Genomic DNA, 27,315 nt, shown 5'->3' with positions numbered 1-27,315 from the left:
TACACGCTCAAGGCACAGAGAAATCCAGCAAGTGGCCATATTGCTTATTTGGGTCAGAGTACAAAGTTGTGGCTGGATGATGGTAGTAAGAAGTTACCAGGAAATGGAGCAAATGGGAGGAGACTAGGGGAGAAGGAAAATACAATTGAATTGAGAGAAGATGAGGCCACAGTGTGTGAGTTGACAGAGGTCTGGGTGAAGATGCACAAGGAATGTTTTTGAGAACTACTTTATCGGACAGAATTTTTTTTAATATTTATTTTTTAATGGAAGTATAGTTGATTTATAATGTGTTAATTTCTTCATTTTTGTGTCTGAAGGTTTTTTTATTGTAAGTTTATTTATTTTTTAACTTCTTATATTGGAGTATAGTTGATTAACAATGTGTTAGTTTCAGGTGTACAGCAGTGATTCAATTATACATATACATGTATCTATTCTTTTTCAAATTCTTTTCCCATTTAGGTTGTTACATAATAGTGAACAGAGTTCCCTGTGCTATATAGTAGGTCCTTGTTGGTTATCTATTTTATTTATTTAAAAATTTAAAAATAAATTTATTTATTTGGCTGCGTTGGGTCTTCGTTGCTGCACGCGGGCTTTCTCTAGTTGCGGCGAGCGGGGGCTACTCTTCATTGCGGTGTGCGGGCTTCTCATTGCGGTGGCTTCTCTTGTCGAGGAGCACGGGCTCTAGGCGCGCGGGCTTCAGTAGTTGTGGCTCACAGGCTCAGTAGTTGTGGCGCACGGGCTTAGTTGCTCCGTGGCATGTGGGATCTTCCCGGACCAGGGCTCGAACCCGTGTCCCCTGTATTGGCAGGCGGATTCTTAACCACTGCGCCACCAGGGGAGCCCAATCTATTTTAAATATAGCAGTGTGTACATGTCAATCCCAAACTCCCAATCTATATCTCCCCCCCACCCTTCCCCCGGTAACCATAAGTTTGTTCTCTAAGTCTGTGAGTCTGTTTCTGTTTTGTAAATAAGTTCATTTGTATCATTTTTTTTTTTTTTAGCCTCCACATGTAAGTGATGTCATACTATATTTCTCTTTCTCTGGACGGAATATTTTGTATTCTGAAATAAAGTCAGGACTCACTCACTTGGCAAACGTTTATTAGGCTTATTGGCCTGGGCTGCGCTGTGGGCACAAGGTTGAGGCACAGCCTCCTTCTGGAGGCCATCAGCATGGGAGGAAGACAAGACATTAGTGCGCAGTGAAGCCCTGTGGCCCTGCTGGGAGGAAGGCATGTGCAGTGCCAAGGAACATGAAACAACTATGTCTGCTAACAGCCACCTGCTTTAGCCAGAGGTAGAGAGTGTAAAATTCACAGATACGTCGCTTTACTCACTTAATACACCCAAGCCCGGTGTTGAGCAGATCCGGGCTTTCAGCCTAAATGTTTTTGATGTGATAGCAGGAGAAAAACACCATGTGACAGCCGCCTGTGCTTTTCCCTCTTACGTTCGCATTCTGACTTATTATAAAAGTGTTGCCATGGCTGAGGTTCCCGTGAGGCCCAACATCTCCATACTTTTCATCTTAAATAAGCACTTAAGAATATCTCCGCAGCTTCTGATTGCTGTTTAGAACAGAACACCTTGTAATGATTAAGCTTTTCAAATGCCTCTGTTTAAGTCACTTCAGTACCCTTCTGCCTTAAGAGACTCATCCTATAGATGTTTTGAAAGAGTTCCATAGCTCACAGGCATCTCTTTTTATTTGTTTATTGTTAAAGTGGATCATTTTCCAGAAAGCTATTCCAGGATAGCAGAAATATATGAACTCTTTCTCAAAATTTGGAGACTTTCCTGTTTTATTCCCAGAGATAATTTTCAAGTAACTTCTGTTCACGGTCACTCCTTTAGATGTTTGGGAACCTGCCTGAGAAAGCCAGTGGAAGTCTCTGGGGATGGGGGTGGGGGCAGAGGAGGAGACAGGCTCAGATAACCTGTGTTGTGATGCTTTTTTTTTTTTTACTTCAAGAGATTGTTTTTCACCCTACCGCCTATGCTGCTGCAGTCAGCATCCAATAGAGACGTGTTCTGGGCCCGGGAGCCAATTGTCTTTCTCCTCGCTGCAGCCTGAAGTCTGAGAGAGCGAGCGAGCTGATGACTGTGCACAATTTTAGCAAATTGTCATGGGGATGGGGGGAGGGGAGTGCTTTCCCTACGGGGGCAGTGCCAGTGGCATTGAGCACATTTTGTTCAAGTACGAAGTTGATCTGCCTGAAGGAGACAGTGGTCAGCAGTAGTGCGGACCTCTGTCACCTCACTTTTGCCTTGTGCTCTGTCATTGTTTACGTGAAGCAGTAGTGTTTAATGGCTGGACTTGAGGCAGAATCTGTGAGGTCAGGAAGCTAGTGACAGTGTGTGTCTTCAGTTAGGGAATCTCAGAGGTTTACAGAGGACTTGGAATGAAAAATTGGGGAAAAGGAAGGGTCTTTGTTATTTGGCAAAGTCAGTGATGTCGCTAAAAGATTGGAGAGCAGTGTAATTTAATAATTTCTATATAAAACTGATAGCCAAAATTTTGGACATCTGTTATAGTTTAGAAAACTATTTAAGCACCAGTCATATGCATAATATACACTATCCAATCTAGTGGGTTTTGATGGGAGATTTACAAGGGAAATATTGAAATGGGACCTTGAAAACATTGCATGATATTATACTTAAAGGTTTATCATAACTAATAATAAATGTTACTTTAGAGATGTAAAAATAGGGTTTACTTTCCTATATTTGTAGGCATGTGTAGGATCTAGAAGGTATAAATATAGCAAATGCTTCATGTAAATAAAAAGCAATGGTGTTATTATTCTTGAGCTGACGTCATCAAAATGTTTTACCTCTTTGATTTCCATTACTTTCTTTTCTGTTGCTGAATGAAAGACTTGCCCCTTAAAGCCTCTCTGTATTGTCTAATTTTGTTTTTTAATTTTAATTATTATTATTTTTTTTGCGGTACACGGGCCTGTCATTGTTGTGGCTTCTCCCGTTGCGGAGCACAGGCTCCGGACGCGCAGGCTCAGCGGCCATGGCTCACGGGCCCAGCCGCTCCGCGGCATGTGGGATCTTCCCGGACCGGGGCATGAACCCGTGTCCCCTGCATCGGCAGGAAGACTCTCAACCACTGTGCCACCAGGAAGCCCTATTTTTAATATATATAATGTATTCTCTTTTTCTGTATAAAATCACCTTTTCTTTACTTGTGATCTGTCTAAATCACAGAGGCCAGGTCAGTGGAATCCATAGATAGTCCAAGAACCTCTTGACTCACTAGGGCTCTTGTTGAAATGGATAATGTGAAGCAGAAATTTAACTTTATGGTGTTCAATTATTTTCTTTTCTGCTGTTGATCCTATAGTACAGGTTCTGCTGAGGGGGAAAAAAAAAGAATGACAGAGAAACTGGAAGTTATTCTAAGTTTTTTCATTACACTTCGGAAATACTATGTGGATTAATCTTCTCCAAGATTAGTTGCTTATATTGTGAAACATCTTTTGCTTTGCAGAACTCAAGGGGGTTGAAGCATCCGTTTGGTTCTGACCTATTGATAAAGTCTTCTGTGTTTGGTGTGAGCAGTGATTAGAAAAGCACGCACATGTAACGATGATCAAGTGATGGTGTAATGGTTACCATTACCTCTAGTGTAATGGCGAAGAGTTCCAGCTTCGTAGTTGGGCTGTCTGGGTTCAGTTATGTGTACTTGGGTGAGGACCCCTTTCCTTCTCCTTTGGAGAGGTATTTAAAGATGGAGAGCTTTTGCTTTATCAATGCACTAAGAGCTAGAATAGTTCTATAAAGAACTGCTTAAACAAGTCTTCCAAGAGATTGTTGAGGAAAAAATTACGTACTTTTGACTTAAGAAGTTTACCTCCTTTTTACCTTCAGGAAAGCCCTAGAAATATAATATAGACAGTCATGCTGTAATCCACCTAATAATGGTATGATGATGAATGGGGTACTATCTGTAAAACATTTTGTATTTCTCAATTGAAAGGCATGCGCTACAAATAGAGCTCTAAATTTTATTATGTAAATGTTAGGGCTTTTAATTATTAGCCAAGATTGAAGACTGTCTGATTTGGATACCATAAAACTTCAGAAGTCTTTCTGCTCCAAACAGTTTAGAAGTCTGACAGTTGCTGTACCGAAAAAAATAATGAAGCAATTTAAAAAAATAATAGAAACATAGTGATCTGGCATTTCCAATTTTATGATGCTATAAAAAAGCAGCCAACAAATGTTGGACTGTTTAATGATACTGGCACCTACCAAATGTCACTGGGCTTTCACAAGGTCATTGGAGACTCTGGTTTGGCTTAGGGATGCTGGCCAGACCCATCTTTGGAGCCCAGGAAGACTGGAAGAGTGGCAGACCATAGGTGCCAGCTAAACCCTTTATAGCACTTCATAGATGGCTACACACTTTTGTGGGATTCTGTGGCATAGAGGAGGCCAGGAGTAGAAGGAAAAAGTGAGACCGTTTCTTCTTACAGCATCCCATCAAAAGCAACTCTAAATATAAGATCCCTGTGGGCCCTCTCTGAGGAGGCTAAGATTTCTTCAGATGAGTATCAGCTAAAATTGTGTGCTGATATAACTGTTGCTGTCACAGTTGTATGTATATCTGATCTCTCACAGACAAAAGCTGCTGGAGAAAGGAGTGGTATTTTTGTAACAAGAATGTGTGTGTGATTTGTTGCCTTTTTCCCTTTCTCCACCTCCTCGGCAGCAGCTAACCCGACTCTCTTGCATTACGTAATACTTATCTAGACGTGTAGAGTTTCAGTTATGCCATTTTCAAGATGATTAATGGGAGTTGTGCAATTAAAGCTCCTAAGTTCTCTGGGAAAAAAGTCATAGTATCCCGATGTTTGAGTTAGAGTGCGTTGATATTGCGTCAGCATTGAGGATATTTTGGAGTCTTGTAAATGTCACTGTTGGTTTTCGTGTCCAAGAATCGTCGTCATCAAACTTAGGAATGTTCTATAAAATAGTGCCTAGAACATTTGAATACTGGAGAGGCCTCTTTAAATAGCTAGAAAAGTCTAACCAAGAATCGCTTCCCTAAAATCAGATTAGACTTGGATGTGAAAAAGTTTAATGCCCAGGAAACAGTGTCTGTTACATTCTTTTATATCCTTTCAGGCCATGGTAAAATTACAAATTTAAACTCAATAGATTGTGTGTATGGATGTGTATGTGTGTTAATACTTTTCTTTCTTTTCCTGGCAGTCTCAATAGTTGTTAAGCCACAGTTTATATGTAAAGATGAACTTTTTATGGGGTCAGGAAAAGGAAAAAAATCAAAATTTGCATTATATTGCATTTCATTTGAAAGCACTTCAGATCGGTAGTAAAATAAAATAAAGAAATAGGGAATATTTCAGTGAAAATACATTTATAAATTTCTGCTTCTTTTTTCTCTTACTGATAGGAGAAAATTCTCTCAGGTCTTATGTTGACCTGAGTTCCAAGCATTTGTCCTTATGTTGATTGGATGAAGAAATAGCAATTTACACCTAGAAAGTTAAGCTTTAAATATTGATTAATGTTGCTATATTTACTTCATGTTAAGTTTAGGAGACTAGAGATTAACTGCCCAGCAAAATAAGAGGAGAAATGACTCCTTTCTCCGTTGTTCTATGGGGATGCTAACCATTTGTTCCTGGTGTTACCTGAAAGTCCAATGAGGAAATTAAAACAGAAATTGTATTTGTTTTAAAGAGTATTTTGTAGCATTTTTAGATGGTAAAACTCTGAAATCAGTACAAGGGTGCACTTATAATCTGGCTTAAAGAGGCATAATATTTGAGAATAAAAAATGAATAGGGACTTCCCTGGTGGTCCGGTTGTCAAGAACCCACCTTCCAATGCAGGGAACGTGGGTTCAACCTCAGGTTGGGGAACTAAGATCCCACATGCCACAGGGCAACTAAGCCCACATGCTGCAGCTAGAGAGCCTGCCTGCCACAACAAAGACCCAATGTAGCCAAATTAAAACAAACAAAAAATGTAGCTCAAATTAAAAAAAAAAATTCCTGTTAATATGTCAATACTATCTATTTACTATGTAGTATACCATACTATTTAAAAATAGTAAATAGATAGTTTTGACATATTAACAATGTGTATACTGCAGTTGACCCTTGAACAACATGGGTTTGAACTGTGCGGGCCCACTTATATGCAGATTTTTTTTCAATAAATACTGCAACAATGCCACACTCTCTGAGGTTGCTTGAACTACAGATGTTGAACCTCCCATAACGAGGGCCAACCATATGATTATATTTGGATTTTCAACTGCGTGAGGATTGGTGTCCCTAACAACCAACCCCCCATCCCGGCCCACTGCATTGTTCAAGCGTCATCTCATTTGTGATATACTATAGAATACTATTTGTAAGACAAAACAAAACAAACAAACAATAACATCAAACCAGTGAAATCCCCCTGGAGACTTTCTAAGAAAAAAAATGAAGATATCTGTTTTCACTACTTTAAGAATTTCGACTAAATGATAGTACAGCGTTCCTTTAGGTTTTTTTTTTTTTTTTTTTTTTTTTTTTTTGCGGTACGCGGGCCTCTCACTGTTGTGGCCTCTCCCGTTGCGGAGCACAGGCTCCGGACGCGCAGGCTCAGCGGCCATGGCTCAGGGGCCCAGCCGCTCCGCAGCGTGTGGGATCTTCCTGGACCGGGGCACAAACCCATGTCCCCTGCATCGGCAGGCGGACTCTGAACCACTGCGCCACCAGGGAAGCCCTCTTTTTAGGTTTTATTCTATAGGTTCCTAAAAGTCCTCATGTGTTTTCTCAAATAAAGGATGAAATAAAAATTTTAGTCATATATCTTAAGTTTCTTAAATTTGCAACAAAAGCAAAGTCTGAGTTTGTAGTGCATACACTGATCTTAGAAATAGGTATACAGTTGGGGTGAACATATATGGTGTGTATATGCATAATTACATACGTACACATGTATCCATTTACATATGATTAAAAACTACACTATGCAATGGGTCCACCAGAATTCCAGTTGGCAGTTGGCAGTCAGAAATCTTTATTTTGGCAGTCAGAAATCTTTATTTTTCTGGGTTCTCTGGCTACTTAATTTATCTTTCTCAACAGCTTCTTTTTCAAAGGAGGGGGTACATGTCTAACTTTTAGTTTTCCTGAAAAGACTTTCTGGGAAATCAAGAAAATGTTGCTTGCCCTTAAAAAAGTCAGTTTCTTCAGTATTCTAGTTAACAAGTGAATGGAGCTATTGATATGATTTTGGAATTTAATTATTTAGTCTTTGATATACCACAGTCTTTGTTTTTATTTTAAATAAAATAATTTTATTTAAAACCAAAACAAACAACTACTGAACTTCACATATTCCTACTTTGAAAGTTTTTGGAAGCTGCAGCTATTAGAATTTTGCAAAATTGGAAGGAATAACTGGTCAACCACCCACTCCTTTAGAGCCAGGTTTTATAGTACAAATCCATTATCTTATGTTTGAGGAAATTCCCAGAATAAAGGATCCTACCATTTAAATGTAAGAATGAAAATATTTAAAGCTACTTACAAAAAACTTCAGGTTAGCAGGTTTTAAATTATGTGTGCCCCTTTTACTGACTGTTTGTGTCCCCATAAAATGTGTATGTTGAAATCCTGTCTTCAGTGTGGCTATATTTGGAGATGGGGCCTCTAAGGAAATAATGAACGTTAAAGTAGTTAAGGTTAGGGTCCTGGATGTGGGGTCCTGATCTGACAGAATTGGTGTCTTTATAAGAGGCACCAGCAAGCGAGTGAGCTCTCTGCGTGCATGCACCAAGGAAAGGCTATGTGAGGAAATAATAAGGGGATTGTCTGCAAGCCAAGAAGAGAGCTCTTACTGGAAACCAAATTGTCCAGAACCTTATTCTTGGACTTCTAACTTCCAGAACCGTGAGAAAATACGTTTATGTTGTTGAAACCACCCAGTCTATGGTATTTTGTTATGGCAGCCTGAGCAGACTAATACGGCCTTCATTAAAGTCCATTAGGTATAAAGCAGTGGATAACTCTCAGCTGGAGATGGTTTTGCCTGCCCCTGACCCCCAGGGATGTTTTGGCAATATCAAGAAATAATTTTGACCGTCATCACGGACTGCAGGAGTGCTGTCTGCATCTAGCAGACCAGGCCTGCTGCTAAACACCCTCCAAGGCCAAGAACGGCCCCACGACAAAGACTAGGCCACCGAAATGGCAATGGCAAGATAGCCACCCAAGTGTCAATAGTGCTGAGGTTGAGAAACCTTGAACTTCTTTTTAGGATGTGTATGTTCTTTAAGCTGACAAGGGGCTTCCCTGGTGGTGCAGTGGTTAAGAATCACCCCGCCGGTACAGGGGACGCGGGTTCGATCCCTGGTCCGGGAAGATCCCACATGCCGTGGAGCAACTAAGCCCGTGCACCACAACTACTGAGCCCACGTGCCTAGAGCCCGAGCTCCACAACAAGAGAAGCCACCGCAATGAGAAGCCTGCACACCGCAACAAAGAGTAGCCCCTGCTCGCCGCAACTAGAGAAAGCCCACGTGCAGCAACGAAGACCCAAAGCATCCAAAAAATAAATAAAATGTTTAAAATAAATAAATATAATAAAATAATTTAAGCTGACACAAGTCCTTTATGGAAACAAGTGAATCATAAGGAGATATATACATTTAAGAGCTACAATATCCTGTGTGTTAGATGCAATTAATTTGTTTTCAATATTTGCAAAAGCCAATAAACTGTAATTCCTAGAGCTAATTAAACTTATATCATTCCCTAAATGAAAACAAAACATTTGAGCATATATGCATGTGTGTGCATATTTGTGTGTGTATAAAATATAATTTTTTCTTAATCACCTTTTAAACTGCTGTACATTTCCTACCACTAGGTACTTATACTTTTCAAATAAATATTATATATGTAAATTTACTCACCCTTGCCTTAGAATTGATCATTTGCAAGCATGGCAGAACCATAAAAAAAATCATTTTGGAAAAGCGTGAAACTATTTCTTGACTGCAAAGGGTTTCTTTCCCCCTTTGGCAAAATTTTTCTGAGATAGTTGTATTATCTTAGCAGGAAAAAACCCCCAAAACCAACCAATCCAGTAGCAATTTTCAACAGGAAGCTCCCAGCTTCCTTTGCCAGAGCTTCTGGCCAATATCTGAGCAGTGAATATCTTCAGAAAGTGCTTCAAAACATTTGCATATATCAGCTGTTCCATAGGAAATATTAGTTTTAACAATTGAAATAAACGGTTGCAGTTTGAACAGTCTACCAGAAAACCAGTACTTCCAATGAAAGTTGGAAAAGACATATGTGTATTAGCTGGTACCCCTATAATTTTTTTATTGCCCCTTTCTTTTCAGAGTCTATGCAAATGTGACTCAGTAATTTTCATCCTACCACATAGTTACCATTGGCAACTTAATAAGGTGACTTTTTACATTCTGACCTCATAGGTCACTATAGTCCTTTTATTTTAGATGGAAGAAGTGTAATTAAAAATGGGAAATTAGTGTTTCCAGTTTTCAAATATAATGTTGATTTTTTTTTTGTCTTACTAAGTTTGGCCAACTTCTAAGTAAGATGTTTTATTTTTGATTGCTAGCTAGTTCTTAAATAAATATTAGAAATAGCAGAGAAATAGTTTCTTATGTGTCTAAATTGCCATCTCTAGTTTCATTCAGTTTTTATCTTTATTCTACAATTTATACTTCACTATATACATCACATACATATCATTTTAGATATATATTATATATGCTTGTACTATGTGTGTAATCACTTTAAAGTACACTTAATTACACTATAATATTTAAAAATTAATCAGGCATTTATTTTGAGACTCAACTAATCTAAATGTACATCTTCCCTTGTTAGAATCACATGCTTTGTACCAATTTCAAAGGCTAATGAGAAAATCCTTCAATTCACAACTTAACAGTTTGTAACCTCAGAAATTGAGGATTTGATGACTTAATCTCTCATTAGCCTCAAATGGTCTACAAGAGGACATTTTTTACTTTTTCTGGGCAGGTTACTTATATTTAAAGATGGTAGAAAAATTATTAGAGAAAAATGGACTCATTCTGGATCAATATTTTATTGAACTTCCTCCATTTCCTTAAAATATACAGTATATGCATTACAATGATGTCTTTGGAATCTGTGTTGTGTTAACTTATAAAAGGCCTCCTTGAATGGAGTCTAAGATATTTATGGTATAGGCAGTATAGTGTGGCCTGCTAGTCAGCTGGCCAGCTCACTGAAAATAAGATTCAGGTGCGATCAACAGAAGTAAACCGCAGAAGCATAGCATTGTGAGAAATGTATTCGAAGGGCATTTTCCCTTAGTGGATGTCGCAAATAGAAAATGATGATTAAGGGGAAAGCTTATGTTATTGATGGTTGACATGTACTGTCACTGAGTTTTGCTACTTGTATTATTTTTAGTACCGTTAACAGATAGGGTCCTAGGTTAAGCAACTGCTGCTTGTTATTAGCTTGAGAACTTACGGAAAGAGAGAGAAATTATTAATATTTATTGCCAGGCTGTTATACCAGGAGCCATGTATGAGGCTGGCCCACTATCTCGCTCAATCCTCATACATCACCCGTGAGGTCAATGGTATTGTTACTATTTACAGGAAAGCTATGGTCACTCTGAGAAGTTAACTAACTTCCATAAGGTCACACGGCAAGTAAGTAACAAAGCTGTTGTTTGAACCAAGCTGTGTTTGGTCAGATGTACGATTATATGGCAATAAGGGGAACTGCATGTAGCAATCAAAACTGAATAGAAACTTCTTCATGTTTTTGCATTAATCCTAGCAACCCAGTTTATTGTATCTTGGGGTGAAATCTCTGATGATGTAGAGTAGTAGCTCCTATACAAAAATCTGCATATGTGAGTACAAGATACTGATTGAATTTCTGTTTTTAGATTTTTTAGAATGTATTGTCACTGTATAGATTTTAAAATGCCAAGTACATTGAATCCCTACACAAATCTTCCTCCCTAGTGAAACTTGCAGGCCTCATGTTACTTTTTCTCCTTTTATTGTGGCAGGCTTTATTTATTCTGTGTTCAAATTTCTGGCCTCTGAATAAAAGCATCATTAGGTTAGTACAACTCAGAGTCAAAATTTGGTATTAGATCTAGTTTTTATTCTGTTATCTTCATTGTCTCCAGAATGGATTTACAGTAGAATTCATCTTTAAGCATTTAGTAAGAAGTGTTCATTCATTCATTCTGCAAATGCTTATTGAGGTACAGTGCTGGGAACTCAAGAGATGGATGAATGTGGAGAGGTACCAATGTCGTATTTACCTGAACTCTCTAGAAGGGTTGCTACTGGTGGTTTTCCTCAGAGCTTAGGCAATTCTCTGGAAGAGGATGTTTATTCTAACTTGCTTTTGACCTTTTTATTTGTCAAACCACAACTATTCAGCAGCATAGTAAGCATTAAATACGTTTTGACCTTCCTAAGAAGCTAAGTTTATCTAATATCAATTGCGGAGGCTACTCAGTTATTTTTTCCATACGTGTCAATGAAAAATTCACGTGGCTTTGCATAATTGTGTTCTGTAGTGTTTTCTGCTATATCAGAATAACCTGGAATACCGTTAAATGTAGATCCCTGGGCCCCAGACCTATTGCCACAAACTCTGTGGAGGAGGCTTGGTAGTCTGTGTACTTTGCCACAAAATGTCCTCAGTTGATGATTCTTAGGAACATAGCTTTTTGAAAGTGAGGCTGCAATCCAGTCAGATCAAGCTAAGCATGGAAAGGTGGCCTATGTAGGAAGTGTAGTAGAATGGCATTTTTCCTGAGTAGATGTAGTAAAGACAAAACGAAAACCAAAGGTCCGAGTTTCTATTAAAAGTTTTGAGATGCGGGGATACAGAATATATGGTGGTTTGCACGTGGTTTCTCTCCTTCATTATTTCAATCCAGGCTGTATTCCTAGGCAGGAGAGCCCTGGTGGTTTATGTTCAAGGGAGGCACTAGAATGAAGTGCGAGGAAGACCAGTGTTAGTGTTGACAAAGCAGGGTTCAGGGCCCAGGGCTGTCTCTGTGTTATTTATGGAACTCTAGAAACTGATCTGAGTCAATTGACAGTAACTGAATCTTCAGAGTGGATATAACCCTGCTTATCTGCACTTAAATAAATCCAATCTTAGTAAGAAATGTGATGTGGAGATACTGAGAAGCAGAATTTCTCTTAGAGACAAGTTGTTCTTTGTACTGAAAAAGCAGGTTTTCTTTAAAAGACCCCAACTGGATATCCCTGAAATCAGACCATGTGTCATCCATGAGTTATTTATGTTGGCCAGTCATCCCCTGTGGTTTATCTTGTGACTTGAAGTGTTGTTTTTATGAAAGTTGTTTTGCATCCAGATGCTTTTACGCTAATATAATCACGATCTCAACAGATGACAAGCATGATGATTTCAGATGGAATAGGTCATAGATATGTAAATGTTACTTTACTTGTGAATTTATCAATAGCCATAGCTAATAAATATTATAAAAGTTACCTTCATGCCAATATTTTGTTTTTCTCTTACTGTGTATACAATTTAAAATGCTCTGGGAGTGGTGGTAATAGCAGCTTCTGACCTTCCTCTGCTCCTTGGAGAGTGCCAGGCAGTACCGAGGGTGTGACATAGACATTATCTTCTTTAATCTTAAAAATAAACTTATTCTTTTGTAGGTTATATAGCAATTTTGAAATGAATGAAAACCCTGAGGCTTAAAGAAGTTAGTTTTTTATGCAATTCATGCAGCTGATGAGTGAGAGAGCTAGGCCTCTACCCCAGGTCCTGAGGCCTGTAAGATCCTTGCTATTGACCACTGTTCTCTACTGCCTCCTGACTTAAAGTATTATTAGTAAAGCTTTATTACATAAAGCTTGTTAAAATAAAAGGCAGTATCCTGTGATATAAACTTATGAACTTATTCCTAAAAAGCTTAATCAAAACGAGCCAGAAATAAATCATTCAAGTTAGAATTGTGACAGATTTTCTCACAAATATAAACATCAGTTTTCTGCGTCCATTTGCAGTACAAGGTCAAATTATGGTAAATAGATTTTTCTTAGAAAAATCAAAGAAAGCTCAAGAAGGTGGTTGATGGCTTCAATTAAATCTTTCTTTTACCCTCACAAACAGCTCCAATTAGATTTATTGGTGAAAGAAGTTGTCAAGGTGGTAATTCATGAGATAAGTTACTATCAATATGATTTGACAATAATAATATGGGTCAATAATAATATGGGTCAATCCCTGACAATATTGCATAATACAGACTTTAATAAATATATTTTGATGAGAAGAATCATCCCAAAAGAAAGGTATATTCACATTTCTTGTTTTATAGTAACTTATTTTTTTTCTCCATTTTATACTCTAAGTTTTTTGGAGGGTAAATATGTCTGTTTCTATTGTTGTATAATTCTTGGGTGATGTAGACTAGATTTACCACTGGAAGGTTAAAGGCTACATTTTTCACCAATATTTCACTATACTTACTAATCTCTATACACAGTGAGGAATGTGTGGAAATCTTCTTCTTTTCATCTGTACATTTCTTAATATATTGGCTTATAACGCTTGGTAGTAATTTTAATGTTACTTCTTGTGAGATACATGTAAAGGTGTTTTACTGAAGATAACAGTGTGCCTTGAGTCCTCTAATTTCATTCCCTTACGACTCAGTACAAGTAAAAATAGATGGTAAAACTTCATCATTCTTTTGGGTTCATTAAAGTTAACCAGAAGATGTTATGGAAGGAGCCTATCATTTTATTTGATAATTCTGTGTTTTAATATTCCCCTGGCAGTTTGTAGATTTTTAAACTTGGAACTAGAAATATTAGTGCTAATATTAAAATACAGGAGCTTCTTTAAGCTTGAAACTTTTTTCACATGTCTTAATATCTCATTTTGATAATACACTAGAGTGAATTCATCATTTACTCGAAATGTATAATAAAGTGATTTGGACTTTTTTCATTGTGTGAAAGACCCACAGTAGATTCAAGTGACGGGTTTGCGTCATTATGATTTTCTTAAGATTTGTGGATTTTATTATTTTTTTAAGGTGATATTTTCTGCTTTTGTTTCTTAGGGTCGTTGCTCCAGGGAGAACTGCAAATATCTTCACCCACCCCCCCACTTAAAAACGCAATTGGAGATAAATGGGCGCAATAACTTGATTCAGCAGAAGAACATGGCCATGTTGGCCCAGCAAATGCAACTAGCCAACGCCATGATGCCCGGTGCCCCATTGCAACCCGTGGTAAGCGTGTTCTCAGTTCTCGTTCCTGAAGTTTGTCATTCTGAGTGCTCACTTTCAGTGTTAAAGTGGTGATTGCACTAGATCAACTGAACATAGGTAACAGTATCAGTTACCTAGCATTTTCTAGCCAAACTAGCAGTCAAACCCTGGAAACAATTTTCACACCGTAAAGTTACTCATCTTCTGGCTAAATCATGTGGAAATTTACATTACAGCATGTTTGTCCCTCAAAACTCCCTTCAAATTAAATCCTGTGACTTGCAGACGTTAAATGGTCTTTTTTTAAATGGTCGTTAAACTCATCAGTATAGTCAAGGTGCATTTTCAGGCTACCTTTAGCAGTACTAGTCATTTTAAAAATTGGTGTATATCATCTTTAATGTTGAGAAAATGTTTCCCTTTCCTCTCTCCTTAAAGAGAATCTATACAGTTCTCTTTCTTGAAAAGGAGCCTTTGTTATTCTTTTAAACTTAAATTGAAACTAGTTTATAGTTACAAATGCTAGGAAAATTCTGACAGTGACGAATCCATATCAATGGACCTCGAAGTCTCATCAAAGGAGACCTAATCAGGAGAGGCAGAAACTCCACGAGCTTTTAAGAAAAGAGCAAAATTTTATAAACTGTAGGTGGTCATATGGATTTAATGCTTACTGAGCCGTGTATGTACGTAACCTTTGATTCTGAGCATATTTATTTATTGTTTATTTGTTTGGATTTGGGAGGAGGGTGTATGTGACAAATGACTTTAATAACCTTTACTCACATTTATCCACAAAAATGTGAGAGATTAATATCGTAACTAATTTTAGGTTACAAAAGATGTTCTGATGTTAATTGTGATGTAGTAATTCTGTATTTAAATGCATGTTGAAATTTGCAATGATCGGAATATTCCTGTCACTGACTTATATGCAATATTATGGGGTCATGGAAACGTGAAGACCCACATTTTTCTGATAGCTAACTGTAGCATGTATGCTAACTAATTTTTTTCCTGATACATTTTAACCCCTGAACTCAATGTAATTATTATTCTCTCTTAGAACTTAATGAACCAATCATTCCAAAAAAGAGGGGGGGATTGCATTTCGAGGTGGGAGGGATCTCCAAATCCAATCGGCAGTGATACCAATTATCAATACTATACAGTTGAGGTGAGAGAATATTATAATTCTGTCTGTTTTAACTTGATATATTTTTTCCATTATTGGGGACTCAGTTAAAAATATGATATCTTAAATTTATTTCTGTGACACCTGTTAATTTCACATGTCTGTGTTGGGATAGCATGAAGATTTCCATTTGGTTTAAAAAAAAGTTTAATCATTGTCTCTAGCGTAAAATATAGGACAAGAGTTCTCTTTTACACTCGACTCTCACATATGGTTTCAAAGATCTGATAAATCCTTGGGGTGGCTACTACGATAGTCAATATAATATCTCTCCTTGATGTGAGACACTTTGTTCCACTTAAACATTTAAAGCGTGCTGACCGGCAGGCTCTACCCTCTGGGTGACTGGGAGAACCTCTGAGATCAGCAAGTGTGGTTCCCAGATGGCAGAGAACAGGTCATGACAGTGAGTTCCTCACTGTGAAGTCTTGGCCCGTCTCCTGAGTTAGTCCTTGAGTTTTACTCTCAAGGCCATTTCAGGGTCATCGTATGTGTAATCCTGGGACAAACTCTAAACACCATTTATGCTCATGTGTTTGAAATGCTAGTAACAAATATGTGTTGTTTAAAAAAAAAATCAACAAGTCACAGATTTCTGAAACCATCAGAAAAATTACCTCATTTTCTGGTGTTATTGTTGGAAAATCCTCTGCTTAGACGGAGCATTTATTTTTATTAGTTGTGAGCCCATTCAGGCTTTATGTTAATTTTCCCTGATATGTCTAGATTTGAATGTGGAATTACCCTTCTGCTAAAGGCATCCTGAGATCATAGTCTAAAAGTAGACTCCATTCAGAGTGACGTTTTTGTACTGAGTATAGAAGTCATTTTAATTATTCAATTTTAAAGCATTTAGGGTTTTAATGACTGTAGAGAAGGCTTTAATCCAGGAAATTTGCCTTCAAAACCCCACCTGAGACTTTTCGATCCTTTTTGTAGTCAGCCCTGTTTTGATGAGGATAATGATATGGAAATGTATATTCATATCAGAATATAAATTCAGAAATAAACGAGATGGTCATAACCAGCTGTTTACTGGAACTTTAGTGCTGGGCCTACAGAGAGGGATTATAACACAGCCAGGTGACTAATATGGAAAAGGGTTGCCACTCAGAGGAGGATGGCCACTAGAATAGATGGTGGTGTTTGAAGACGTGGTATAAACTTGGATCCAACCCAGGTAGTAGTGATAGCAAAGGAGATAATACTGTGAGCAGATTCATAACCTCAGCAGTATCAGGAATATCTGAGCAGTGACTGGACTTTTAGTCAAGTAAGTAAAGCATCTTAGTTCTCTAGGGCCAGCCAGTTTGGCCCCCAGACCATAACTGGAGGAAACATGAAGAGGGGAAGAGGCTAGTGAGGTCTAATCAAATTCAGAAGCATCTAGCATTATGCCTGGCATGTAGCAGAGATTTTAAAAATTGCTTGATAAGTGAAAGAAAGAATGAAGCAAAGAGTTTCCCGAACATGAGAAGAACAGGCAGAGGTTCAGGGTAGTTTACCCGTGCCAGAGTCCAAAGGAATTATAACTGGAACCAGAGCACAAGCCCAATTATAGACTGCAGCATCGAATGGGGAGTACAGGTGGATACCTATTAGTAGACTGTTAGCAGAGGCAGCCAGGGACTTGATGAGGGTACTGTTGGGACCAGGAAATAGCTATCATGCCGCCCAGTTTGGGTTCTCATCTTCTCATAAATTTTGAGAGACCGGGTCTATAAATCTAAGATCTCCAGAACATAACACTGGGCTGGTCTGGGAAATGCAGGGATTTATAGGCGAATTTCTTGTTTTCATGGACTTGATTATGTTGTAATGAAATGTACCAAGCCAGGAATCTGAAAAAGAACATAACATTTGGGGGGTAATTACAGTACTCTGAGGGCATTGAAGGCACTCAGCACATTTTATGTCATAAATCCTCACAACCGTCCTATAAAAGTAGGGAATATTATCCAGCTTTAGAGACGAAGACTCAGAGGTTCAGAGAGTAACTAGTTTGCCCAAGTTACATAGCTAGTGAGTTAGCAGGGCCAGGATTTTCACCCAGGCCGTTCAGGTTCTGGCGTCCATGCTGTGGAAACACTAAATGGAGACGTGCCACCAACCAACTCCGGGTCTGTGGTGGATTCATTTAAAAACCCTGACCTTCAGCATATAGTGAAAACTTTAAGATATATTATTTGAAAGGTCCTACCAATCTTATAATTATTCCAGTTTCATAAGATAAGAAAATAAGTAGTTGAAAATAAATAATTGAATGTATATGTCTACTTCCTAAAATTTAGCATAGTAAATTATCAAGTAATTGGTGTTAGTTCTATTATCATTTCTAAACCACTAATAAACATGCAAAAGAGCATTTTTTGCTTTATTGTATGTTCTTTGAAGATAAATAGAGGACCTATAGTATTTAATTATCCAAATTAAAAGAATAAAATTTCTGGATTTTTTTTCTAGGTAGTACTTAAAAAAGTACTATTATTTTGCCATACACTATCTGATGCAAAGGTAATCTAACAAGAAATTACTAAATAACCAACGATACACTGCACCCAGGGGCTCACAACTTAGAGGCATCTGGTGTATTTCTTTGGTCCATCCCAGAAAGATGTTTTTCAGAAACCCTGTTGATTCCGGGTTCTCGGCGTTGCCCTTGAAGAGGTCTGCGTAAGCAGTGTTTTGAAGAGTGTATCTGAGCTCTGGAGGTCCCCTAGCAGTGCCCTCCCATGCCTTTCCCTGTGTGCCCAAAGGTTGGCCTTGGCCATCCATAATTTCCCAAGGCAGCTGCCCTGAAGGTACACACACTAGCTACTTCGAGGTACAAAACTCATGTCGAATTCCCTATGCATTTCGTGAACTTGAAGTAGGCTAGGGATAGAGAAATTCAAAGTTACTGGATTTAGCTAAAGTCTTAGGAGCTCCTTTGCTGCTCCTGTCGCCTTGCCTTTGCTGTCACTTCATATCCAAGCATTTTTTGGGCAGTTGGTTCCTGAAAGCTTTGAAGTCATCATTTGTCACACTTCCAGGAACACCTAGAATTCTTAAATTGTTTTTTAGTGCTTTACATTCCAGTTTATCCAACTAGTGGTTGAGATAAGGCTGCTTTATCCCCAAGTGTTTCTGGTAAAAATGTTTCCAGGTCAGTCACTCTGAATCTTATTTCATCCATCCTGCCCATCTTACTGCCTGCTTCTGTCAAGGAGCCTCTACTTCCTCAAGCAGCATGAGAATGGGCCCTGAATCTTAGGCACCAGGCCATATTTGTTGATACCTTTCTTCTTGGAGGGCTAGAAGTGAGTCTTCTTTATTTAAATGTTTATTACTTCATTAAAAGTCACTTGAAGTATAATGTGAAATTAAGAATAAAGTAAGTGGTCATTTGATTTGCCCAGTCAGCAAGTCAGTCTAGAAGCAGAGTTTAAAACAGTATTTCTCATTTTATTCCAGTCGTGGGCTACCTTCTTAGAAGAAAAGACACTGTAATATAAATTTGTTGATAATTCCCGTTAGCTTTTGGCTCTATGCTTATATTCAAAATAATTGTTTACAGAGACTGTTTATAGCTCTTGTACAGGGCTGTGCTTACCCAGAAACATGGTTTTATATACCTTGATTTTGTGCTGTAAATTTTTTTAAAAAGCTTAATTTTTCCCTGTTTACACGTTTGACCATCACAAACACACCACCCCCGCCACACACACACACACACAGGTAAAATCCAGAAAAGTCTGACTTAAAATTTGTGTTCTGTAAATCCCAGCACATACTGAGTATATATTTGTTTCATATACTCCCTCTATTTTATTAAAAATGGCAAACATTATATGCAAAACAAACACTGTTTCACACAGTGTTTTCAAATAAATTAGAATCCCTATGATATTTGCAAGATTACAGCATGGTAACAGTATGTTAATGAAACTTAGTTCAATATGAAAAAAGTGACAATCAGAAATAAAATAAATTAAATTTTAAATAAGCATACTAAAGAAATTAATGATTAAAATTTGAGATTCAGAGGAAATAACACAATCTTTTTTAATGTTCAAATATGTATACTAGAAAATATTTACTATATTTGCTAGTTAGTTTCTGTGGCAGAGAAAAACAGCAAATCCATAAATACATTTGTTAAGCAAATGTTTGGAGAGGACCTGTGTAGATGCCAAGTGCAGGATGTGCAAAATGGACAAAGCACAGTGCCTGAGACTGCACTCTGAGAGCCCAAGTAGAAGAGATGGTTAAGTAAACACACCTGGTGATCAATGCTGAACTCCAGTGACGAAGAATTAACGTAGGAACAGAGGGTAGGAAAAGTGCCTTCATAGTTGGAGGTGTGCGTGGATCAGGGCAAACTTCGAGAAAGAGTCCTGATTCTTGAAGCCTAATTAGGAATTAAACAGTTGGGCTGGACAGGAGCAACCTTCACCGTGGAGGGAAAACCATGTTCAAAAGCAGGGAGCCACAGGAGGCACATATACTTAGAGACCTCACATAGAACCTGAAAACTGGACCTATTTCTGTATTTAAATAGTAGAAGACCACATAGTATATGGAATAGGATTTCCCCAGGAGCCTTAAAAACTACTGCTGCCTAGAGATCCTGATGAGTAGAGAGTGCCAGGGAGTTCCGGGCTTCAAGTCGTCCAGGTGATTCTGCTGGACAGCCAGCACTGAGAACCACTGGTTTTAGAACCACCTGGAATTAAACACACCGATGTCTAAATCCTAGGTCTTCCATGCACTCATTTGTGACCACGGGCACATAATCTCTGTGAGCCCTTTCCCTTATCTGCAAAATGAAACTAATAATATCCACCTGACAAGGCTGTAATTTATTCACACTTTCATTCATTCATTCACTCACTCACGTATTCAGTGTATATTTATTGAGGGCCTACTGTGTGCCAGGCATCATTCTCGGTTCTGGGAATTTAGTAGTGAACTAAACATGTATCCCCTCCTCCTTGTAACAAAAGCAGTGGAGTTTTTGCTTTCGTTTGCTCCAAGGAGTTTATACTCTACTATTATAAGGATTAAATATAATAACATAGGTAAAGCACTTAGCACAATGCCTGGCACACAATAAATAGAATTATTGTAATAGTCATGTTGGCACACAGTTAACGAGGGTCATAATGTGAAATTGAATAACATTTTCATTCATAATAAAGCCTGATTACCTTAATGGAATCAAATGTCTCATTTAAAACAAACAAGTGGTTAGCCCATAAATGCACCAGCATTAGTGAGATTGCAATTTGTTTTTCTCTGCTTAGGATGTTCACTGGCAAAAAGGCAATCATAAACCAACCTTCCTTATGCCTTCTGGGAACAAAGATATCTGTAAATCATTATTACAAGGATATAGTCAGTATCAAATACACCAATTACATAGTTCTATGTTATCCTGTGGTTACTTCGGAGAAAATAGGATACGGCTTGATAATACCATTGTATTAATATCCGTCTTTGTGATTCTGCTGAATCCTCTTTCGGATGGCATTTGGAATAGAGAATTGGCAGTACCACAGTTCAAGTGCTTCACTAATCTGATTAGAGCACTCTGATGGGGCCGGCAATGACCTACCTCTAGCAAGGTGCTCTTTGAAAAAGGGATATAACAAATTTACAGAAATTCAAAAGAAATGAAGGAATGCTGCACTTCAGTGGGTTTTTTGGGCAGCTACTGGAATCCAGTTTCAAAGTACAGAGCTATTATTATCGATTGTCTGCCTGTTTAGCAAATAACTCTTTATCTGGAGAGGGAGCAGTTTGAGATAATGTTTGTTGAATAGTTGATGTTTTAGAATTTTAGAAGCTGCTACAGATTTTACTTGGGGACAGTGCCCTAAAGTTCTTCAGATTTGAATCTGTTCTGCTGAATTGTCAGAAAATTAATTCATGTGACGACTCTGTAGAAACAATCTAGTGGAAAAATTGTTTCCAGTTAATAAGATGAGTATTTTTATCTCATAAAAGTATTCTTTTATCTGTGATATGCAACTGCTACACTATATGCATTGCAGATTATAAATTTATTTTATTCGGTGATACTTAGCAAAGCTGAATTTTACTGGGCACTGATCTTATTTTCTTAAAATAAGAATGCTTTTCTTCCCTCCATCAGTTTGTCAGTTGGACCTCTGCTTCTAAATAATTATAGTAGATTGTGCAAAGTGACACAAACATCTCAAGAACTTTCTGAAGTATACATTTAAAATGCCCTCTCTGGAAATACATATTAATTCTTAGCAAGAATTAACATTGACCAGCTCTGTTCTCCATATTCTAAACTAGTCTTTTAGTCTTCTGTGCTAAATTTCTTATAATTCTTAAATATCTAAGAGAAAAATTAGAGTGTTTTTCTGGCTGAAATGTCACATATTGTGTCCGACAGTATGTAACAGTATAAGTTTAACCTGAATATTTCTGAATAGAGATCCAAGTTCAGCATGTATTTACTATACAGGGCAACTCTTGTGTTGCTGCTGCCTTGGCAACCAGTAGTCAGTGAAGCAGTATCAGATCAGCTGCTGTTTGAATAAGTAACTGTTGATAGATGGAGATTGCTCTGGGCCCCAGTTTCTGACAGGTTATTGATTGTTAATATCTGGAACCCCCAATAGTTTCCTATTGTGCGTGGGTAGCTGCCTTGGGCAGGGATGGAACTGGGGACCGGAGGTGTTACTTTAGGCAACTTCATCAAGAGCTGTCAACCAGGCAGGGCAACTAACCATGGCATTCAAACCAACACATTAGGAACAATAATTATTTTAATTTGAAAATATCGATGGAATCCATGGTATATTGTTTATTCACCCAAGTGAATCAAATTATGTATTAAATACTCTGTATTACATGGTCTTCTTAGTAAGACCGGATATGCTGGCTGCAAATATTTTGTCCTAAAACAATTTGTGAAGTCACGAGAAGGCCGTATCCTTTAGGATAGGCATTTTCAACCCCAGCACTATTGACATTTGGGGCTGGATAAGTCTTTGTTACGAGGGACTGTTCTGTGTTATAGGACACTTAGCAGCCTCTACCCACTAGATGCAGCTGGCATCCCCAGCTGTGACAACCAAAAATGTCCCCTGATATTGCAGAATGTCCCCTGCGAGGCAAAATCACCCATAATTGAGAACCACTGCCCTAAGAAAAAAGGTATACTTGAAATCTGTTTTACTCTTCTAAATACAGGATGAGTCAGGGCCAAATTAGATAAAGGATATATTTTATTTTTTTAAAGATATTTCTTCTGAGCTATAAGAATTACTTTTGTAACATATACATCTTGATTGCATAAAACCTTACACCAAAACTCTCTTGAATACTAAATAAACTCTGGGGTCATCTAACTTCTTATTCCTGTCAGAGGGAAGAATTATCTACATTCTCATGTCCCTTTCTTTCTAAAAGAAATTTCTGTGATTCTATTCCTTACTACAGGGTAAAGATAACAACAGATTGTTTAAAATTACCTTAATGAACAGGATCCATTTTGTCCATTTGTTTTTGTGTTTTGGAAACAAACATTATTATTACACACAGCATTAAACATCAAGAATGAAAACTCCATTGAATTAGGAAGTTGAAAATTTACCACCAATAAGGTGGAAAATTGTGCTAGGTTAGCTTCTGAAAACTGGAGAAGCACATTGTTAAAATAGATTTCAGGTAAATTATTTAATTTTATTCAAAAACACATATTTCCTGATATGCAAATTTTCATATCAACAAATAGAAACTATTTTCATATATTCATGAAAGCATTCCTGGCAAAAAAAAATCTATCTTGTAGCATTTTATTCAATGCTACTATATGTATTTCCTTGAATAATCATAATGCATTTCTTTAGAAGTGTTCTTTTTCAGACTTCACGTTTCAGAATAGTTTCTCCCTAGTAAGCTGAATTTGTTAAGTGTCTCACGAAGGTGTAATAGGCTGGTGGGAGATTTATAATTTCCCCAGGAAAACCTGCAATAAATATATATGCCAAATACTTTATCTTATATGCTCAAAAGAAATGGTGTCATCATCACCTTTCACGTATCCCATAAGATTTATTCACAGTTTACATTGACTGTGAAATTCTGCTGTCCACTGTGAGTTCTGCTTTATTTATTCTAGATAATAGGACACTTGCAACCTATTAACAGTTGTAAACAGATCTTTTAAGTACATCTGACATAGCAATTATGAAATGTATTTCTTAGACAAGTTTCCAGGATTAAATCAGGACGAAGGTGGAGATTAGGTAACCACAAGAAGTTTCTGTATTGAATGGTTGAGCTATTTTTCAAAAAGAAATTGCAAGTATGATAGACCCCAAGCTTCAGAATCCCAGTGGAAAATTTAATGGATAATTACCCATTCTATTTTAGAAAAACGTTGATTTGATGAATGCTTATTTTAAGAAACATTCTTATCCTAAATGAGAGTAAATAAACATACAGTTAAATGGAGAGAGGGAGGGAGGGAAAGAGGAAGCAAAGGGAGAATGGGTTATGAATGGATGCATGGATACGTGGATGGAGGATAGATATATAATGCAGGATATCAACTCTGAACCAAGACCTGCCGATTAAATTTTGCTTTGTATTTTATTTTTCAGCCAATGTTTTCAGTTGCACCAAGCTTAGCCACCAATGCATCAGCAGCCTTTAATCCCTACCTGGGACCTGTTTCCCCAAGCCTGGTTCCAGCAGAGATCTTGCCGACTGCACCAATGTTGGTTACAGGGAATCCTGGGGTCCCTGTACCTGCAGCTGCTGCAGCTGCTGCACAGAAATTAATGCGGACAGACAGACTTGAGGTAGGAGTGATTCGCTGGTGTCTTTCTGTGTTCCATTCTAAATTTCAAAGTGTGCTCTTTGTTTATTTCTTCCATGGCCATAAAGGTTAAAAACAATTCAAAGCAGAGACTTTGGTTTAGTGTTTGGAGCGTTTGGCTAGAATACAGATATGCTATACTTGATGAATGTAACATTTATAGAAGCCACAACATCCGTATGTAGAATAATGGGTAAGAACTTGGACTCTGGGATCAGATGGCTTATTACTTCACTGTGCCTCAGTTTCCTCATCTTCAAATTGGAGAAACTTACGGCATTTACCTCAAAGAGTTAGTGTCTGGCACACAGCAGAAGCTTCCTAAATGTTTCTTGTTATTGTTGCTATTAACAAATTCTATCAATCCCCTGGTACTTGTCCTCATAAAGATGTTATTCAGTTACTCTCTACAAACTGTTCTGAAATTTATCGTTGCAAGTTTCCTCATAAGCCTCATAATATTTTGGTTGGAATAGCAAGGCAGCCTTGTTTGTGAAATGTGATTATAAGTTTTTAAATTGTAAATTGGGTGATGCTCTCAGTCTTAGAGTCAAGGATGATCAGATGTATATACTTTGCTATTGCTACATGAAAAAGAAATTAAAGATATAAATCTTATGTTGAAGTGGTTGTTGAGAATTTTAGCATGGCTGTAAATTAGTGAACTTGGTAAACTCTAGATGAAGGGGAAAAATGGCAACATTACTGTACATTGAAGCTCTCAAATCTAGCATTGGTGTCCATATAAAGAGCAAATGAGCTCTTCCTCTGTTTCCTGGTTAGCATGAGGCAGTACTTAGTGCTGAGAACGTTTACGTGTCTTAATTACTGAGAAAGCGGAAAAACAAGGCCATTGTGTGAACATAATTGACTCTAATCAGTTTAGCAGGAATTTATTTAATAAGCACCAATTTTTTGTTTATTAAGTTTCATTGCATGCATTACAAAGGATCTCAGATAGTTATAACTGCCACCATCTTTTTGACGGTAATAACAATAGTTGATATTTATTGGATATTTACTATCTACCAATCACAGCGTTACCCCTTCATATGCAACACATTTAATCCCCAAAACAATCTTATGAGGAAGATACTATCATTAACTCCATTTAACAGGGCGATAAATTTATGGAGAGAGATGTAACGTAACTAATTCAAGGTCACGTGGGTAGGGTGTTCCGGTGGGGAATGAACTCAGAACTACATTTTTAAACACTAGTATATTACTCTCCCTTCCCATACAGGTGATAGTACAAAGAGAAGGCAGTAAATTTTGGCTTGTGTGTTCCCTTTAGAGTTTTCATTTGTTTGTTTATTTTAGGCTTGTTTTTTACCTTTCATTGAATGTTTTGGGAAAAGCTACTAATTACAAGAGTTCCACAAGGAGAACTCAGGAAGGATATTGAGACTTAATTGCACGCCCTCTATGCACCAAGGACTCTACTGTGTGCTAGAGATAACACCTTGACTTGTGGGTGGTTCCTCATTGCACAATTGTTCTTGCTCATTGATTAACTAATGCTGTTTGCAGATAAACTGGGAGGAAATTTAAGAAATGTTAAATATTTAAAAATTATTAGATGTGCTCAACGTATGAATCATCCCTCCCCACCCCCCACCCACCGACCTTTCTGAAGCAAACCCTGGGTTCACAATGTGTAATTGTTGATTGTTTAATGGGAACCAAATAGGCAGTCTGAGATAACTTGATAGAATTAATTATTAATAGGAGATGATATTCCTAAAGCTGAGAACATCTCTATTTAAATCTCTGTCAAAGAATTTCTTTAAAAGGCTGATTGTGTGGTCAGAACTCTTTTAAACTAATCCTCCCACAATTTTAGGTAGTCTGTAATTGGTTATATTTTGTATGGTGTTTAGTTAAAATGAAGACTTCTGTCTTTTTTTTGTTTTGTTTTTCTTTTGCAAGAAGCTACTTTGAGTATTTTGTCTGTCTTCCTTTCCCATAGTCACAACAAATGGCTACTGTTGCAATGACTGTCATTTCCTTTTAACCCGAATTCCACTTATCTAAATGCCTGATGGTAGGGCAGCTTCCTTATTCTCCTGCACAGGATCTGACTCAATGTCACAGTTACAACCTGTTAGGATGTTGCAATGTGAAGCTAAGGGGCACCTTTCTCCTAGCACTTGTGATTTTAGACACTCCTATCTTCAGGGTATTTCCTCTCATGCTAATTGCACTACATCTTGGAGTCTAAAAGACATGGCAGTAAGTGCACACACTTAATTTACACATTTAGTTATTTGGGGTTTAAATGTATACTCTATTTTTAACTCATGGAACTCCCAAGTACATTTTAGAATTTTGAGTTCCTTTTGAGGTGAACAGATTTTGAATCAGTTAAAATATTGGCCAATTCTTCTTGCCACTTCTTTCTCTCTTTGGCTACAAAATAGACAATGAAGAAGTTAAAAACATGGTAGATTATCAGCCTTCTGGTTCTGTTTAGAGGAACTAACACATATTTATATTTATAGCACCCAGTGTGATACTACAAAAAATGTTAAATTGAAAAACAGGAATCGAATCCAAGGATTAGTGCTGGTGATTTTGCTAGTTAGGTGAGTAAGCATAGGTCAAGTTTTTGATATTTTCCGAGCTTCATATTCCATACATATTAAATTAGGGGAATATACCAGACAATCTCTAAGATCACCTCCAGTTAGAACATTCTAGGTGAAATTTAGGTCATTTTCCTGTGTTTAATGCCAGCCACAAACTACTGTAAAGGTATTTAACACATAAATAACACACACACACCTAAGCTTTCTATCACTATTCATATTATCCATTCTTTGTTGGATATCTTTTAAAAGACCTTGTAGCTGCATACTTTCTATGCTGTAAAATTCAGTCTTCGTGGTTTTCTCTAAAGAGGAGCAACTCTCCCGAATATCAGTCACTGAAATGAGGCTTTGAAAATTCCATTTTG

At 37.6% G+C, this 27,315-nt stretch overlaps 1 protein-coding gene across 24 annotated transcripts in view; it reads left to right on the top strand.

The window, feature by feature from the left end:
* Positions 1–27,315, top strand: part of MBNL1 (muscleblind like splicing regulator 1) — a 202,120-nt gene that overhangs the window by 147,119 nt on the left and 27,686 nt on the right. For 13 of the 24 annotated variants that reach the window (XM_033414377.2, XM_033414355.2, XM_033414368.2 and 10 more), the window contains 3 exons: positions 14,170–14,340; positions 15,386–15,496; positions 24,139–24,339. In XM_033414377.2, the coding sequence (XP_033270268.1) occupies positions 14,272–14,340; positions 15,386–15,496; positions 24,139–24,339 (381 nt within the window). In that variant the 5' untranslated portion in view covers positions 14,170–14,271. The remainder of the gene's footprint in view (positions 1–14,169; positions 14,341–15,385; positions 15,497–24,138; positions 24,340–27,315) is intronic. The other 11 variants (XM_004284496.4, XM_049710204.1, XM_033414363.2 and 8 more) reach the window with 1 other exon arrangement.

The sequence above is a fragment of the Orcinus orca genome, chromosome 5, assembly GCF_937001465.1.
Source record: "Orcinus orca chromosome 5, mOrcOrc1.1, whole genome shotgun sequence".
Lineage (NCBI taxonomy): Eukaryota > Metazoa > Chordata > Mammalia > Artiodactyla > Delphinidae > Orcinus > Orcinus orca.
The sequence above is the reverse complement of the archived record's forward strand: the minus strand, read 5'-3'. Positions and strand labels throughout refer to the sequence as shown.